At 36.9% G+C, this 17,714-nt stretch overlaps 1 protein-coding gene and 1 non-coding gene across 3 annotated transcripts in view; both read left to right on the top strand.

The window, feature by feature from the left end:
* Window positions 1-17,714, top strand: part of ap1g1 (adaptor related protein complex 1 subunit gamma 1) — an 89,613-nt gene that overhangs the window by 32,852 nt on the left and 39,047 nt on the right. For both annotated transcript variants that reach the window (XM_072279714.1, XM_072279713.1), the window contains exons 7-12: window positions 3,149-3,244; window positions 5,413-5,493; window positions 6,128-6,226; window positions 13,805-13,860; window positions 16,744-16,857; window positions 17,346-17,486. In XM_072279714.1, the coding sequence (XP_072135815.1) occupies window positions 3,149-3,244; window positions 5,413-5,493; window positions 6,128-6,226; window positions 13,805-13,860; window positions 16,744-16,857; window positions 17,346-17,486 (587 nt within the window). The remainder of the gene's footprint in view (window positions 1-3,148; window positions 3,245-5,412; window positions 5,494-6,127; window positions 6,227-13,804; window positions 13,861-16,743; window positions 16,858-17,345; window positions 17,487-17,714) is intronic.
* Window positions 6,394-6,480, top strand: LOC140210792 (small nucleolar RNA SNORD71). The gene has a single exon (XR_011889294.1). It is a non-coding gene; the product is annotated as a small nucleolar RNA SNORD71 (small nucleolar RNA).

Here is a 17,714-nt window from a genome sequence, read left to right as displayed (position 1 = left end):
CATGGAAAAAGTGGAAAAAATATGAAACCACACACACTGCCTCGGTCAGTCCACCCCTCTAAACTCAGTCGCAGGAGGAGAATGGTACTTAAAAGAGAGCTGCAGAAGTCAGTTGCTGCAACTGGAAGTGAAGCTCCTGGCTGCACAATCTCTTGAGGCCTTAGACAAAAAAGTTATTTATGGAAGAGAAGCATGGACAAAGCTCTAGCTCAAAAAAAAAGCACACCCTTGCCCCTAAGGACTTTGTGAAGTGTCACTTAGAAGATACTGTAAAGATGTGAAAGAAGGTCTCTTGTGGTTGGATAAGACAAAAGTGGAACTTTCTGGTCGCAACACTAAGTGGTATAAGTAGTGTAAATCTAATACTGCATCAGCTCAACCATTTTCCATGATGTGGGATTATTGCTGGTTCTATGCATAATGCAGAATTTCTCTAAATGCCTTCCAAATGGTGTATTTAATCTGGTATTTTCTGCCATCTCTCCAGGGTGGTGGATGCAATTTCCTTAAATATATTCAAGTTTGAGATAGGTAAACATTTGAAAGATTGAGGGTTATGGAGGACTAGTACAGCAAAGTTGAGGCTAGCATGGATCAGCCATGAATAGTACGGCAGGTTTGAGGAGCCTGCTGGCGTACTAATTTGTGTTATAATAGCCAATGGGTTCTCTTATTATACCTTTGACCTCAGATTTCAATTAGATTAGTTAGTATGGCCTACCCTTCACAAATTCATGCAGTACTTTGATTCTTTGACATAAAAGTGCACAGAGGTGTACAGTTCCTGATGGTTCATTCCATTTATTTTCCAACATCTGATGTTACAGTGGAAGATCTGCAGGTGTTTATGTATTCTCTAAATAACCAAGTAACAGTGGAAATTTTCCAGTGCAGTGACATGATTCATGAATCTAGAATGCTTTGCTGTTTAGGAGTATACCCTAGATAGAAACAATGAGAACTGGAGATTTGCACTGTTGTTTTCTCCATCACTATTGTGCTTTAAAAATCTGACAATAAGTGGGATGGGACTCCTCCTCTCCAATCCTGATTCAATTTAGTTCATTGGAGTGTTATTTTGTACTTTTGTTTAACTGCATAAACAAAAGTGCTAATTTATCAATTTTGGCACTCCTTTGTCCATTCTTATCTGTATTTTTTTTCAGTGATCTGCACACCATTATTGCGCTCTCATTCTCATATTTGCTTGCTTTGGCCCTTGCATGTTGTTGAATTTAGATTTATCTCCATATGGCTTCTTGATTTATCCCTCGGTTCCCTTGTCTTGAGATTAAATTTTATCTGGGAAGTTTTGTAGGAGAAATTGTTGTCATGAAACGTGCCTAATGGAAATTCCCTGATTATAACAGCATGTTTAATAAATTTAGAAAAGTTTAGAAGTAAGTGACTAACACCCTGATAGAGAACATTTGTACACTGCCATTTGTACCCATACCTTGTGAAACCCCATTATTTTAAAGTCCAGTAAATCCACCAAACACAATTCCAAAACATAGCACATCACACCACTCCTGTTTTAACACTGTATATTAAAAAGATAAAGAAACCTAGGAAGAGAAAAGCCTATGAGGTCAATTGCTTTCACATAAAAATATTTTCCAGATTTCCATCAAGAATTGTCTTTCAAATTAGTTTGTTTCAAGTAGGGGAAGATTTAAAGAGGCCTTGTGGGTCAAGTTGTTCACACAGAGGGTGGTGTGTATATGGAATGAGCTGCCAGAGAATGCTATCGAGGTAGCTAAACTTCAAACATTTGAAAGACGACTGGACAAGTACAGGAATATGAAAAGCTTAGAGAGAGATGGGGCCCCATGCAGGCAAATGAACTGGTTCTGTTAGGCAATCTAGGTGGCCTGGATGACTTGGCATGAAAGTTTTGCTCTAGCAAGAATGATTCTATTCATTATGGAGTTTGGAAGAAACAGGGCTGAACTCTTTGTGAAACATATTTTGAATGTTTCAAATGTTATGAAGCCTGGTTAGGTACTTGGGTAGGGAAGCTGTAAGGGAGCTAAGGGTCTAATGTGGACGAGTGAAATTAGTGTAAAAAGGCGTCATGGTTAGCATGAGCAAGGCGGACTGAGGGGGCATGTTTTTATGTTGTATAGTTAATTGGTTCTTTGATTCTGAGCAAGATCCCAAGGGGCTTGATAGAGTAGATGATAAAACGCTGCTGCTACTTGTGAAAGAGTCCAAGTCAAGGGACAGCATTAGAAGATGAATCATTTGAAATAGGGATGCATAGAAATTTCTTGCACAGGTTAACAAATCTCTGGAATTCTCTACCCTAAGAATCATGGATGCTTCAGTATTGGAGCTGATTGAAGAGGGAGAGCAATTTTTTTTAAATCTGAAAATTTGCTCAAAAGCTGATATAGAAGAGGATGAGGCCTGGAACATTTAGCCATGATTGTATTGAATTACAGGGCAGGCTTGATAGGTCATCGTAACCCATTGCCACTAATATTTTCTTGTGATCAGTCATATTGATGAAACTAGCTGCACATTTCTTGCATTCTTGAATATTTAAAGATGGGGTCCGAAATTCTGTTTCATATGGTTGGGAAAAGGTTACTTATAGGTTTGCTTTTGCTTTTTTGGTAGACTTTGATCTTCCGAAAAAAAACGTAGACTGCTACTTGTTAGAATTGATTTTTTTCTTTCAATATGTTTCCCAATATTCTCACAAGTATGTAATTTTTTATTCCTCTCGTTGCAAATCCTACATGATTCTAGAATGAAAAGGTAAGATTTCATTCTGAAAATGAGAACTACACCCTGCATGATGGTTGGAAAGATTTTTTTGTTCAAGGCCAGTGTAATTAATGGAAGTCACTTTCTTAAATGTTAAAAATGTCCAAATAAATGCATCAAAATATGTTTATAAGAAGTTGTATTCTGATGCAGAGAAGAATGATTTGCTTGTTACACAAATTAAGATGTAAACCATAAACTGCATTGCATTTATCCGTTTAGCTGAGATTTTAAATCACTGGCCTGGCCCTGTTTATGTCAGTATGGTTCTATTGTCTGTGAAGGCTTTAATTTTAATGTTTTTCTTTGTATTATATTCATTAATATATTTTATATTGTTAATGAGTTCTGAGATTTAATCCATTTTTTTCAGTTGGTTCCTCAACTTGTTCGGATCCTGAAAAACCTTATCATGTCTGGCTATTCACCAGAACATGATGTCTCTGGCATTAGTGATCCTTTCCTTCAGGTCAGTTGTTGTGCTTCTTGAATCATTTAATAAGATTTGTTGTTTAAATATTACTGAGAGTGACATAATTCAATGTCATTGAATGTCGTCTTTATCTTCAGCCGGGTAGTTTATTAAAACCATTATCTGTTGGTGACAGTATGCTTTGATTGTATTTGGAAGAATAATTCAACATGATTTATAAATGCAGTGTGGCCTTCCTGAAACAATTAATATATTCTCTGATGAAAGAGCTTGACACAAGATTAATAACCCATTAAGATTAATTTTGTATCTTCATTAGGAATAAACTGTGTATTGTGATAGAACATTTTTATTCTGTGGCATTGTATTTTAATTGTCTCAATATTATGCTGGTGAATTTAAAAATACAAAACTTGGATTTAAGGATGCCCTTGGTGAATTTTTAAAAGTTTCATTTTGGGAATTATCTATATTAACCATGGAAGTTAAATGTCATTATTTATAGTTCATGGATCTGATACTAAAGGCTGAATATAGTTTAGCTTTGCTCAATTATTCCTGTGCAAAGATGCACCCCTTATAGTTTAAAAATATGGTGTTTAAATGAGTGTAAGCCTTTTAGTTATTGGCTTTTGTCTTATGCTCAATGAGCTAAGTAATATTTGCATAAAAGAAATTCTAAAAACACTCAGGTCAGGCAGCATAAGTGGAAAGTGAAGCAATTAATGTTTCACGACCAAGGTCTTTTCCCAGTTCTGACAAAGGATCTAGGACTTGAAAGGTTAACTTTGTTTCTCTTCCCACAGTTGCTACCTGACCTGAGATTTTCTAGCATTTTGTTATTTCAGACATTCTGCATCTTTTTATTTCATGGTCCTTATGAGTTTACGACTTGAAATTTAGTATATTCTGTATAATGAAAGTTTACTGAAATATCTGCTTTGTTTTCAGAGTATTGATTATGGCCTCAATTAATCTGCTTTAAGAAAAAAAGTTTGTTTCAAAATGTAGGGATAGCCAGGGGGCATAATGTTTAAATTGAGTTAGATTGCTTGACAATCTTGGCTGGCTAATAAGCAAAGTAGTGCCCTGTATCAATGGGAAGATGAAATTGGGGTACAGTGAAGAAGGTGAACTTGTGGTCTGTTGAGTTGGAAATTGGTATTCATTTCAAATATACTTGCAGTGCAGTATTTGGAGAACAAGTTATGAAATTGTTGGACAAAGGTGAAAATTTCAACAAGCTAATGAGGCGAGATTCTTCGGAATTTCCATGTTATTGCAATTCTCTGTTCCATGCTTTCTATAGCTACGTGATTCGGGGAATAACTTGGTGAATATGAAGAGTTTTGGAAATGAACAAGTTCCAGTTTCAGTCTGCTACATGACATACAGTGGTGGTATAGTTAGCTCATGGAACAGAAGCAAATAATTTCTTTATGGTATTCTGTAGAAAAAAGTGTAATAAGATGTGAAAGGAACCTCAGTTCTTAAACAAAAAAAATCTGAAGATATTTAGGTTTATTTAGACTTTGGTTGGTAAAACGGCGTTATCTAAGTCAACAACCAATAACAGATATTGTGTTGCTTTGCATGTGACTTGTTGGGGTTTGATGTGCAACAGTGACTGAGATTGAATTTGATATGTAAATAGAAGTAGATAAAGGAGAACAGGCAAATATTCTGAAAGCTGGAAATCCAAAGTAGAGACAAGAAAATGTTGAAAATACTTGAGCCAGGCAGCTTCTGGAAAATAAGAAATTTGTTTAAATTTCAGGCTAATGACCTTCATTAATAGAGGTTGTTGAGCCGAAAGATCAACTGTTTGTGTCCACAGAAGCTACCTCATCTGATTATCTAAAATTTGTAACTTTTTGTTTTAAATTGGAAAGGCTTTGAATAAATGACCAGTGGATGGATATAAGCAAATAATTCTGAAACTGTAAAAGAGACAAATTGTAACTGCTGTAAAATTATGGAATAGAATCCTTGGAGTTACTGATTTGTGGAATTGTAATGTGTATTGGTAAACTGAACTGAAAAGTGGTGTTGACAGCAAAGGAAAGCATAATGCTAAATAGCACAAAAGAAGCATTTTCAACACCAGTGAAAGTATAAAAGGTTTTATAACAGAAAATTTCAGTTAACATGCCCTCTTTTAACCACAACAAGTCACTCATGCAGCTTTTACATTGTAATTTTAGGTTCGAATATTGCGGTTATTACGAATGTTAGGCAGAAATGATGATGACTCAAGTGAAGCTATGAACGACATTCTTGCACAAGTGAGTACAACAGAGCATTCATTCAAATTACTAATATTGTGAAGTTATGTAAGAACTGAAGATCTGTTTTTAGACTCTTTAGTTGTCTGGTGTCTGACCGTATTTCTACATGCCTTTAAATTCTCTAGATAATACAATTTAATTCTGACCAATTCTGTTATCTGTATAGCATGAATTTTTAAGGTTGGAAAATGAGATGATTCTTGCTAACTACAGTGTGGTTGTCATTTTCAATTTTCTAGAAGTCACTTTGAGCTTTATTGTTTGAATATACCGGTATTTACGTGCACACATGAAATAATGTGGACAGTTTTCTTCTGACAATTATTGTCATAGTTATTTCAGGATTTTGGATGTATTGCCAATATAAGTTTGCTGCCCTAAAGTTAACACACCGTCTTGTGTTACGAATTAAATTTTGTCTGTATCATAGATCTGCACTGTGTACTGAATGTTAAAAGAAATGGATGTAATTCTGCAAAAAATTTACATTTAAGGGATCATTCATTATGATCTGAGAAATGGATCCAACAAGAATTTTAAAGATGAGATCAATCTGGATTTTGAAAAGAACAACTGACTGCATGCTAGTTTGAGGACGATGAGATTCTTACTGTGTATTTTAATTTCCTAGGTTGCAACAAACACAGAAACAAGCAAAAATGTGGGTAATGCAATTTTATATGAAACTGTTTTGACGATTATGGACATCAAGTCAGAGAGTGGACTGAGGGTATGTAGCATAAATGTTACCTGCTTTAGCCATCTTAATTACAAAGTTAAATCTGTAGTTCAAAATTTGTCAGGGAAAAAGAGAAAGTGCCACTAAACTCCCTAGCAATTTTGATAGAAAAACGACAAGTCCAATTTCCTTGTGGAAGCTATTTGAGTTTTCTTCCTGGTGTTGTCAGATGATGAAACCATTGAGTGATCCACTGGCAGAGTTTTCTGGAACTGTGCTGATCATCAGCTATCTGAGACAATATCTAACCAGTAAACTGACAGTCATGAAATTCTGAAACTGTGCACAAGTTTGCCATTTTTCATTACATAAGTGGAACAGGTTCCAAAACCTTTTAAGCTTTAAAGTAGTGCATGAAAATCGATAGATAGATATATATATATATATATATATATATATAGTCTGGTTTATAAAATGCACAATTGACCTTATCAGAATAATTATGGTGTGATTTCAGCTGTGGTAACCTCTGATTTTATTCTAGCTGTTATGTTGGCGTGGACAGACAAGGCCTTTTTCAAAAAAGGTGGCTAAGAAATTGTATTTTGCATCATTCTGCACTGCCGTATTGTTTGCTGTAGATGATTACTTAAATATCATCAGCTTTACTGGGCAATTGGATGTGTGAAATTCATTTCATCCAAAACAACTTGCTTTTATTGCTGCAGCATGTGATATTTAATTGTATATTGTGTAGCTAAATATTGTGAAGTGTATCAAAATAGTATTTCAAAACTTGAAATGATTTATTACTGTTGAACTAATTAACCAGTCCATTGTTATCCAGATGGTGGGTGAAGAATTGACAGCTTTGAATTTGCAACTTATTGGGCGGGGGCAGTCAGAGTAACCTTACATTACATTCGTGCTCTGATTCATGAGCATTCTTTCATACAACATTCCCATATTATATTAAATGTACAAACAATTTAGAGTATCAACATTTGTTCTTGCTTGAAACCCTTTTGGGTATACTGCTCTTTCCAGAGCTTAGACACATTGTCAGAATATGGAAATTGCAGGAATTTCTCTTTTCAGGGTTTGGGAGGGGTAGCTAACTATTAGTCATTGGTCTGGATACTTGATCTGAACATAATGTGCAATCCTCATGATTTAAGGAATTTATGATAAGTAAGCCTTGAATTTGAAAAGTTAGCATTGTTCATTATGAACAACTGGATTGTTGTGAAATGATACCTGTCTTTTGGGAAGGAAGTCTGCTATCCCTATCCCTTTTGACCCATGGAGCAGGTCAGTTGTGTAATTGTCCAGTAAAGTGGTCCAGCAGACTACTTTATTCAGGAGGCTGTGAGGATTGACAATAAACATGAAGTTGGGAGTAACTTTTTATAGCACAGAAGATTGGTTAAAGAACAGGGAAAAATTGTAGATTTTTTTTCTTGCAAACACGAGGAATTCTGCAAATGCTGGAAATTCAAGCAACACACATCAAAGTTGTTGGTGAATGCAGCAGGCCAGGCAGCATCTCTAGGCAGAGGTACAGTCGACGTTTCAGTCCTGATGAAGGGTCTCGGCTCGAAACGTCGACTGTACCTCTTCCTAGAGATGCTGCCTGGCCTGCTGCGTTCACCAGCAACTTAGATTTTTTTTTCTGGTTAGCAGATGCAACTGTTGATTGTCATTAGAATAAGACTGGGCCCTTGGCCTTTCACATTTAATCTAAATTACCATTTAGAAAGGAGGTATTGGTCAGCTCACTTAAGTGGATAAATCACCATAGATTGAATTTTGTCACAAATTACTGAGAGAAGAAAGATGATTGTTGGAGCCCTGACAGACCGCAAGTGAGATACCGGATGACTGGAAGACATTGAATGTAATGTTCTTATCAGGAAAGGCAGTAGGAATAAGCCAGGTAATTTACAGGTGGGTCAGCCTAACTACATTAGTAGGGAAATAATTGGAAATATTTTGAGGGGTAAGGTTACTTTTACAAACTGCTACATGAGAAACTGGTCCAAAACTTTAGAGCTCATGGGATCCCGAAATAACGAGAGAATGGTGGAGATTTGTTTTTACATTGGAAGATGGTGATTAGTGGTGTATCGCAGGGACTGGTGCTTGGGTCTTTACATTGTACACAATAGTTGCAAGTGAATAGAGTTGTGATTAAATTCACAAATTTGTTTATAGTGGGAAGAGTAACTTTGGTCTACAAGATGATATTGAATAGTTGGTAAGACAGGCTGAGCAGTAGCAGTTAAAGTTTAATCCAAATAATGCATGATGGAAGGGTTAATAAGGCTAATGAATGGTAGAATCTTAGAGAATTGAGGAACAGCAGGACTTTGCTGTAAAGTCCAAGGATCCCTTACGGCTGCAGCACAGGAAAATGGTGGTGAAGGCATTACACGCACAATGCTGGAGAGCTCAGCAGGTCAGGCAGATTCTATGGACGGAAACAAACAGTCGACCTTTTGGATGGAGACCCATTTCACCATAGATGTTGACCATCCTGAGTTCCTCAAGCACTCTAGAGTCAATAGAGTTGGATAACGCTGCAACACAAACAGGCCCTTTGGCCCATCTTGTCCATACCAAACTATTAGTTTTCCTAGTCCCATTGATCTGCTCTTGGACCATAGCCCATCATACCCCTCCCATCCATGTACCACCCAAATTTCTCTTAAATATTGAAATAGAACACGAATCCACCGCTTCTACTGTCAGCTTGTTCCACACTCTCACCACCACCTGAGTGAAGTTTGCCTTAATCATTTCACCTTTCACCCTTAACCCATGACTTTTAGTTCTAGTTTCACCCAACCTCAATGAAAAAGCCTGCTTGCATTTACCTTATCTACCCCTCATAATTTGTGTACCTGAATCAAATCTCCCCTCATTGTCCTATGCTCCAAGGAATGCAGTCCTAAACTATTCAACCTTTCTGTATTACTCAGGTCCTCAAGTCCTGGCAACATCCTTGTAAATTTACTCTGTACTCCTTCACTCTTATTGATATCTTTCCTGTAGGTAGGTGACCAGAACTAGACATAGTACTCCAAATTAGGTCTCAACAATGTCTTAGACAACTTCAATGTAACATCCCAACTACTATATTCAATACACTGATTTATGAAGGTCAGTGTGCCAAAAGCTCTCTTTCCGACTCTTAATGACTTGTAAAGCCACTTCAAGGACTTGTGAATCCATATCCCCAGATCCCTCTGTTCTCCTGCACTCCCGACCACGAGCTGTGTAAGTCCTGCCCAGTGTGACCTCCCAAAGAGTAATGTCTCACACTTGTCTGCAATAAATTCCGTCTGCCATTTTTCCAGCTGGTCCAGATGCAGCTGCAAGATTTGATGACCTTCCTTGCTGTGTACTATGACCCCAGTTCGCAAATTTGCTGGTCCAGTTTCCTACATCATCCAGATAATTGATTGACAGTTGCAAGAAAAAGTGTGTGAACCTTTTGCAATTATCTGGCTTTCTGCATTAATAACTCATAAAATGTGGTCTGATATTCGTTGAAGTCACAATAATAGAGAAAACATAATCTACCTAAACAAATAACACAAACTATTGTACTACTTCTCGTCAATACTGAGTACACCATTTAAATAATCCCAGTCTAATTTCAAAAGTGTATGTGTATCTCTAGGGTAATGCCTTCTACAGAAGCTATTTGGAGTCAGGTGTTCTAGTCAGTGAGATAAGATTGGAGGTGTGGGTTGTAGAGGTGCCTTGCTCTATATAAAGAAAAAAAAAGACATACAAAGTCAAGTTACTGACAAAGCCTGCTCTCCTCAAGAAAGATCTGTTTATGTGCACCATGCCTTGATCAAAACATCTTTTCAGAGGACCTTGGAAGAATTGTAGAGGTGCATGAAGCTGGAAAAGGATACAAAAGCATTTTTAAAGACCTGAGTGTTCGTCAGTCCACAGTAAGAGAAATAGAGGAAATATTGTTACTGTCGCTACTCTCCCTAGGAGTGGGCATCCTGCAAAGATCCCACCAAGAGCACAACGTGCAATGCCGAAGGAGGTGAAAAAGAACCCAAGGGTAACAGCAAAAGACCTGCAGAAATCTCTGGAACTTGCTAAAGTCTCTGCTCATGTGTCCACTATAAGACAAATACTGATCGAGAATGGTGTTCATAGAAGGACACCGTGGAGGAAACCACTGTTCTCAAAACAAAACATTGCTGCTTGTCACAAGTCTGCAGTAAGAAAACACACCTGGATGTTCAACAGCACATCTGGTGAAAGGAGTATCATGGTTTGGAGCTGCTTTGCTGCCTCAGGGCTTGGACAGCTTGCAATCATTGAGGGAACTATGAATTTAAAATAAATTTTAAGACATTTTACAGAAGAATGTCAGGGTAATGATCCATCACCTGAAGCTTTACAGAAGTTGAATGATGCAACAAAACAATGATCTGAAACACAAGAGGAAATCAACAACAGAATAGTTCAAAAAAATGAAAATTTGTATTTTGGAATGGCCAAGTCGGAGTCCAGACCTTAACCCAATTGAAATGCTGTGGCATGACCTGGAGAGGGCTGTTCATGCAAGATATCCCAGAAATATTGATGAACGGAAACGGTTTTGTATGGAGGAATGATCTAAAGTTCCACCTCGACGTTGCACAAGTCTGATCAGCAGCTCCAGAAAACATTTGGTGGAGGTTATTGCTGCTAAAGAAGGTTCTACCAGTTATTAAATACAAGGGTACACATACTTTTTCCAGCCTGGATTGTAAATGATTAAAGAATGTGTTCAATAAAGACATGGTAAATAGTTTATTGTGTGCTATCGGTTTAGGCAAATTGTGTTTGTCTATTACTGTGACTTAGATGAAGGTCAGACCACATTTTATGAGTAATTAATGCAGAAAACAAGGTAATTGCAAAGGATTCACAACTTGCAACTGTAGATGTATCAACAACAAACCCAGTGCCAATTCCTGCAACACACCATTAGTCACAAGTCTCCAATTAGAGAGGCATCCATCAACTACCACTCTCTGTGGCTTCTCCTGCGAAGCGAATGTCAAATCCCATTTAATATCTCATCCTGAATGCCAAGTGACTGAAGCTTGACCAACCTTCCATGTGAGACATTGTCAAAGACCTTGCTAAACTTCATGCTGACAACATCTACAACTCCATTAACTTTCCTGGTAACTTCCTCAAAAGACTAAGATTGGTTAGACCCCTATCTACCACACACAAAACTATGTTGACCATCCCTAATCAGTCCCTATCTATCCAAATACTTAGCTTGTCCCTTTAAATACCTTGCAATAATTTATCTACTACCAATGTCTGTCTCACTGGGATGTGTAATCTGTATATGGTTCATGATCTCACTGCTGTTTTGCCTCACTTCTATAGAACCTGTTTCTTGAGTAAATGCAGATGCAAAAGATCCATTTAAGATCTTTCTCAACACTTTCAGCTCCATTCATTCAATTTTGTCCCTTGCTTTCCTTTTGCTCTTAACATATCTGTGGAAGCCTTTGGGATTCTCCTTCACCTTGACTGCTAGTGCAATCTCAAACCTTCTCGTAGTCCTTCTAAATTTTTCCTTAAATGTTCTCTTGGATTTCTTATACTCAAGTACCTCATGATCTTGTGTTACTTGTAACAATCTGTAATCGTTCTACAAATTTGCTCCTCTAACTCCTGCTGACAGTTGGTGGTCTTGATAACCCATTAACGTTGTTATCCCTTTCTAATTCCTGAGTTCTATCTATATAGCCTCAGTAGACAAGCTCTCCAGTTTGTCCTATCTAGGCACTGCCGTGATATTTTTCCTGACTAGTAATCCCACCCCTTCACTGTAATCCCTCCAGCTCTTATTTTGTCTAAAACAATAAATCTCAGGACTTTGAGCTTACTGGTACTTCCCCTCCTGCAACCAAGTCTCACTAATGGCTAAATATCGTTTCATTTTGTATATATTGCTCAAAATTTCCAGCATCTCTATAATCTTCTATGTCTGGTGAAAACATATAGGGCATTTTCCTTCATGTTCTATAGATTTGCTAAGTATGTCCACAGACATGGTGATGCATGTGCTCTGATAATTTTTTACTTGAACTTTGACCTTTAAGCAGTGCACCTAAGTGCACTGAGGCCATGATGCAACCTAGTAAAATGTTCGTTAAACATGGAGTACTGTGTTCATTTTTTAGTTGTCGTACTCTCGGAAGGTCATAGAGTAGAGGGGAATTACCAGAATGTAAGACTAAAGTGAAACTTTTCAGTTGAGGTGAGACTGGATTCACTATTTGTTTCTTTAGAGGGAGGAAGCTGAGGCAGGCCTTGGTGTTCAGAGAGAGCATAATTAAGAGACGTTGTTAAGAAACTTTTCCCATTGTCTTGGTGTCTGTGGTGTTAAATGGGAATAGAATGGTAAAGTTCACCTGGTCATGGCATGTCTTAGAAGGTTGGGAAGTCAGGAGGAAGCGAAGTGTGCTAGCGGATTATGGTTAAGCAGGCAAACAGATGGTATAATGGGTAAATAGGAAGTTAGTCTTTTAGTGGGGGAAATCACAATGAGAAGCTAAGAAGAAATATGTCAGAAGGAAGATTGAGCAGATAAAGGCTTTATTCTTTGGAACATTGAGCGTATTCTAAGGTGACTTCACATCCCTGGAAGCGAGCTGGATGATATTATTTAGGGTAATAGTTCAGACTACATGATTAAGATGAGAAATTTCTTGGAGGGTTGTAAGTTTTTGGAATTCACTACCTTGAGAGATAAGGATGTTGATTTAAGTAAAATCCAGTGTGAGATTTTGAATTATAAGACAATTAACCATTACCATCTTACCATCAGGTAAGAAAATATAATTGAACCAAAAATCAGTTCTCAATAGTTAGAGAAACTACATAGCTTATTCTTATTTCTTACACTGTTAACATCATTTTGTAGAATCATTAGACTGAATCCTGGAACAAAGAAATTGCTCCAGGGGAGTGAATGAGGATATTTAATAGCAGGGATGATACCAGGCAGTTTCATCTTGCTGGTAAGTGTTGTGATATAGGGCCTAGTCTCAGGTAATGGATTGTGGTGTGAGGAGATGTTTCTGTATGCAGGTTACAGACTTTTCACATTGAGCCTCTGGATGCTCAGTTGAATATAATCAACTAAAATTATCAGCAGAAGACGCATTGTATAGACTGTAAAGTGTATTTCGCACAAGATTAGTTATGATGTTTACTACAGCATGCTGAAAGGGCATTATGGTCTATTCATTTCATTTGTTAACTAACTTGGTTGTGATTGGAAAGAAGCATATATGAGGATTCTATGGAAATATTGTATTGTTCGATCAAAATATCTATGCTATGCTTATAATTGCAAACTTGTGATTATTTGGTATTAAAATAAATTGATAAGATATAATACACTTGTACAGAGATAATTCTTCTCCCAAAGAAAGTGAAGAGTGATCACTTAGTTGGCATTGGCAAAAAAAGTGTAAATGTCACAACTGTGGAGACTTTTAATAATGCAGTGAGTTGACTCTGTATATATTATTTTAAGTTGATCAACTCAATATAAATGTCATGCTATTTGATTCATTACAGGTTTTAGCCATCAATATCTTGGGGCGATTCTTGCTAAACAATGACAAAAATATTCGGTATGTTTGTAAGCTTAAATAGTTTTATTAAACTCATATATTGTCAAAAGCAAAATATGTTAACGAGTGGGGAAGCAAAACTACGGTTTGTATATAAAATAGGTTGCCTTGGGTATAGACAGGTGGGATAGAAGTTGATCCTTTATTCCAGGGGTTCCCAGCCTTCTGCCATGGACCAGTACCATTAAGCCAAGAGTCTGTGGGGCCTAGGTTGAAGCTAATGAATATATGGGGTCACAGCATTAGCTGAAGGTGTCAAAATCTGTGGGCTGCATTCAATCGGCCACCTTGCCTTACATGTAGACTGCTCATTGTGCCGACCATTTCCATAAGCTCTGTGACACTATCCCATATTATGATAAAAAGCTGTGGGTAGGAATCCAGATCAGCTGCCTTGTGATCAGGATTCTTCGGCACAAATTATGGCATTTATTCAGGTATTATAACTCTTTAGAGTTATTTTCAGTGGGATAACTTGCTCTTTTTAACTTGAATTTAGAATACAAAAGTAATATGAAGTAGGAGAAGTTCACTTTCATGTATAATTTTATGTATAAAGTAACTGCATCCTGATATCATGGTGTATTTCACTGTGTACTTGAAGGCTTAATTAGATTTCTTCACTATTTCCAATCCATAATTAAAACAAGTTTTTAAAATATTCTTGATAACATGCTTTCAATGTTTTTAATCTTAAAAAACCACAATTAAATCCATGGTTACCATTCAGGTGAAGTACTGATTGCATCATTTATTGATTGTGGAATATTTTCACTTGAGATCGAGTAATACTGAGGAATTCATGCATTAGTATTATCACTGCTCAAAGACAGACTTGAGTGCCTCTTTGTAAACACTGTTTTTCTAAGTTTTATTCTTAAAGGTTGAATTCATAGATTTGAAGTTAACTGTGATGTGGATAAAGATAAATTAAACATTTTTTACCAAACTTTTTTTTTGCTTAAGTAAATTAAATATACCAAGTTTAGCTTGACTAAAATGCAATCAATGTTTTTTAAAGTAAACATTTAATGTGCAATTTGCAAATGAAGTTCCTCTCCAAGAGGTGTATAATTTTTTTTAAAAAATGCTGTTGTATGTCCTGAAGGCTTGAATACGCTATAGTGGTATGTACATTTGAGTTCTTCACTACCACATACATCCAAAACTGAATGAACACCGATTACTTGCACCAAAAGGATTGGAGTTAATATTAATTCTAGGCCACCCGTGCATCTCTCTCCCTAGTAGTTACCTGAAACTAAAAGGGTCGTCATTATTTTTAGTATCCTTTCAGTTCCACTGGTGACCTTCCAAAGCCATATCTGTTCCATCGTCAGCACTGGCTACTTGCACCTCAAATACCACCTTTCAGACCTGCCTTGGCTCATCTGCTTCTGTAAGCCTCATCTGTGTCTTTGTTCTCTCCTGACTTGAATGTTCCATTGGCCTTCTGCTTAGCTCCCCACCACCTCCCCCCAATCTTTCATTCTCGATAAACTTAAACAAGTTGTAACAACACAGAGTAAATGGTCTAATAGTTTCCTGCCTTTATAAAATTTGCATTGTTTAGTTTCCCATCATTTCTTCAAAGTCTGCTTGTATATTAAAATAATACCTCCCGCCCCCTACAATCTTTTCCTTTTCCATTACTATAATGTTTGTTATGGATTCTGTCTTCCTAGAATTGAACTTCTCCATTTCTGACTAGATGGTGAACATGTCTTCAATTGCCTAAACAGTAATAATTGGAAATAGTCTTTAAATCTGTCTTTTTCTCTGCCTTGAAATGTTACTTAAATCCTACCTCCTATAGTTTGATAACCTCTCCAAATCTTGAATGATTCTGAATGAGACGTCGCTTAAAGACACACTTACGTAACACCTTGGAATACTTAGCAAAGTTAGCACTTTGTATATGCAGTTTGTATATAGAAATGAAGTGTACAGAATCCCTTCTGCTTTTCCCTTTATTGTTCAAGGTGGTAGGAAGAGAAAAAACAGAGAAGCAAAATAGAAATTGGAGGAATGTGAATTTGAGAGATATGAGAGTGAAGCATACAAATATTGGAATGTGCTTAGAGGATTCGAACATTATAATTTGAAGTGATATTGAAGGTTAAGGCAAACCATATTGTCTTAATTGAAGCAACACACATCAAAGTTGCTGGTGAACGCAGCAGGCCAGGCAGCATCTCTAGGAAGCGGTACAGTCGACGTTTCAGGCCGAGACCCTTCATCAGGACTAACTGAAGGAAGAGTTAGTAAGAAATTTGAAAGTGGGGGGGGGGGATCCAAAATGATAGGAGAAGACAGGAGGGGGTGGGATGGAGCCAAGAGCTGGACAGGTGATTGGCAAAAGGGATATGAGAGGATCAAGGGACAGGAGGCCTAGGGAGAAGGGGGGGGGGAACCCCAGAGGATCGACAACAGGGGTATAGTCAGAGGGAGAAAAAGGAGAGTGAGAGAAAGAATGTGTGTATAAAAATAAATAACGGATGGGGTACGAGGGGGAGGTGGGGCATTAGCGGAAGTTAGAGAAGTCGATGTTCATGCCATCAGGTTGGAGGCTACCCAGACGGAATATAAGGTGTTGTTCCTCCAACCTGAGTGTTGTCTTAACTGAAGACATTTTTTTCAGTTTCACAAAAACTTGATGGGCAATTATTATTTCTGCAGTTAGATCTTTGATTGTTATTAAATGTGTTAATCATGGTTATTGCATTTTTATTCACTCAACGTCCTGAACTATATTCTTTCTGCAACCGTTATATGTTCATTTTGAATTGTGTTGGTGTTTGCATCATTGTCTGACCTCTTGAAGTGTATGGTTATTACTGGATGTTTTAAACTTCTGTAATTTTTCTTTTCCACCATCATAAGGTATGTGGCACTAACATCGCTGCTCAAAACTGTCCAAACAGATCATAATGCAGTCCAAAGGCATAGAAGTACAATAGTGGATTGTTTGAAGGACTTGGATGTATCAATTAAAAGGTAATCATAACTATATTGGGCAGTTGCAAATTGTATCCTTCAACTTTCCTACATTTGTAGAACAACTACAATTCAATATTATTAGCTTTAAGTGACTTGGCTATGGTAATGAAAACAATATCAAGAAAATTTGCAGAATTAACTTATGCAGTTCTTATGGTATCACTTTTCAAAATATGGTTTATTGAGTAAAATGACTGTATGCTAGAGATTTTAATATTCTGGACTTGCACACTGTATAGCGAGAATAACTAAGTTTAGCATTTTGCTGTTGCTAGCATTTCACCATCTGTAGTTTCATCAATAACTATACCTAAATTTTAATTTATTTTTTATAATAACTTTAGAATCCTATTTCTAAAGATATGGCTTGTGAGTGGGACTAGCTATCAGGTTATAATTTAAACAGTTCCATTGTGAGAAACTTGATATTCTGCTTCAATAAACAAAGATAAACCTTGGTGTTTTTTATTCACTCACTTGTTTAGGCGTGCAATGGAGCTGAGCTTTGCTCTTGTAAATGGAAATAACATTAGAGGAATGATGAAGGAATTGCTCTATTTCCTGGATTTATGTGATCCCGAATTCAAAGCGGATTGTGCATCCGGCATCTTTCTTGCAGCAGAAAAGTAAGGCTTGAAATTCTGTGTGCTATACAAATGCACTCTTAGTTTATAATGGATTAAGTACAAATATTAGGCATCCATAAGTTTATTTTGAAGCAGCAAGTTGAGTACTTGTGTTGCTTTAAGAAGTATAAACTTATAGCATACAAGTGTAATTTAGTGATTTAAAAAAAATTTTCTGTCTTCAAGGATAATGTAAGATTGCAGACTGGCGTGTAAGCCATGTTATGA

Source organism: Mobula birostris, chromosome 15 (genome assembly GCF_030028105.1).
Source record: "Mobula birostris isolate sMobBir1 chromosome 15, sMobBir1.hap1, whole genome shotgun sequence".
NCBI classification, from domain to species: Eukaryota; Metazoa; Chordata; class Chondrichthyes; order Myliobatiformes; family Myliobatidae; genus Mobula; species Mobula birostris.
This window is presented reverse-complemented; position numbering and strand designations above follow the sequence as displayed.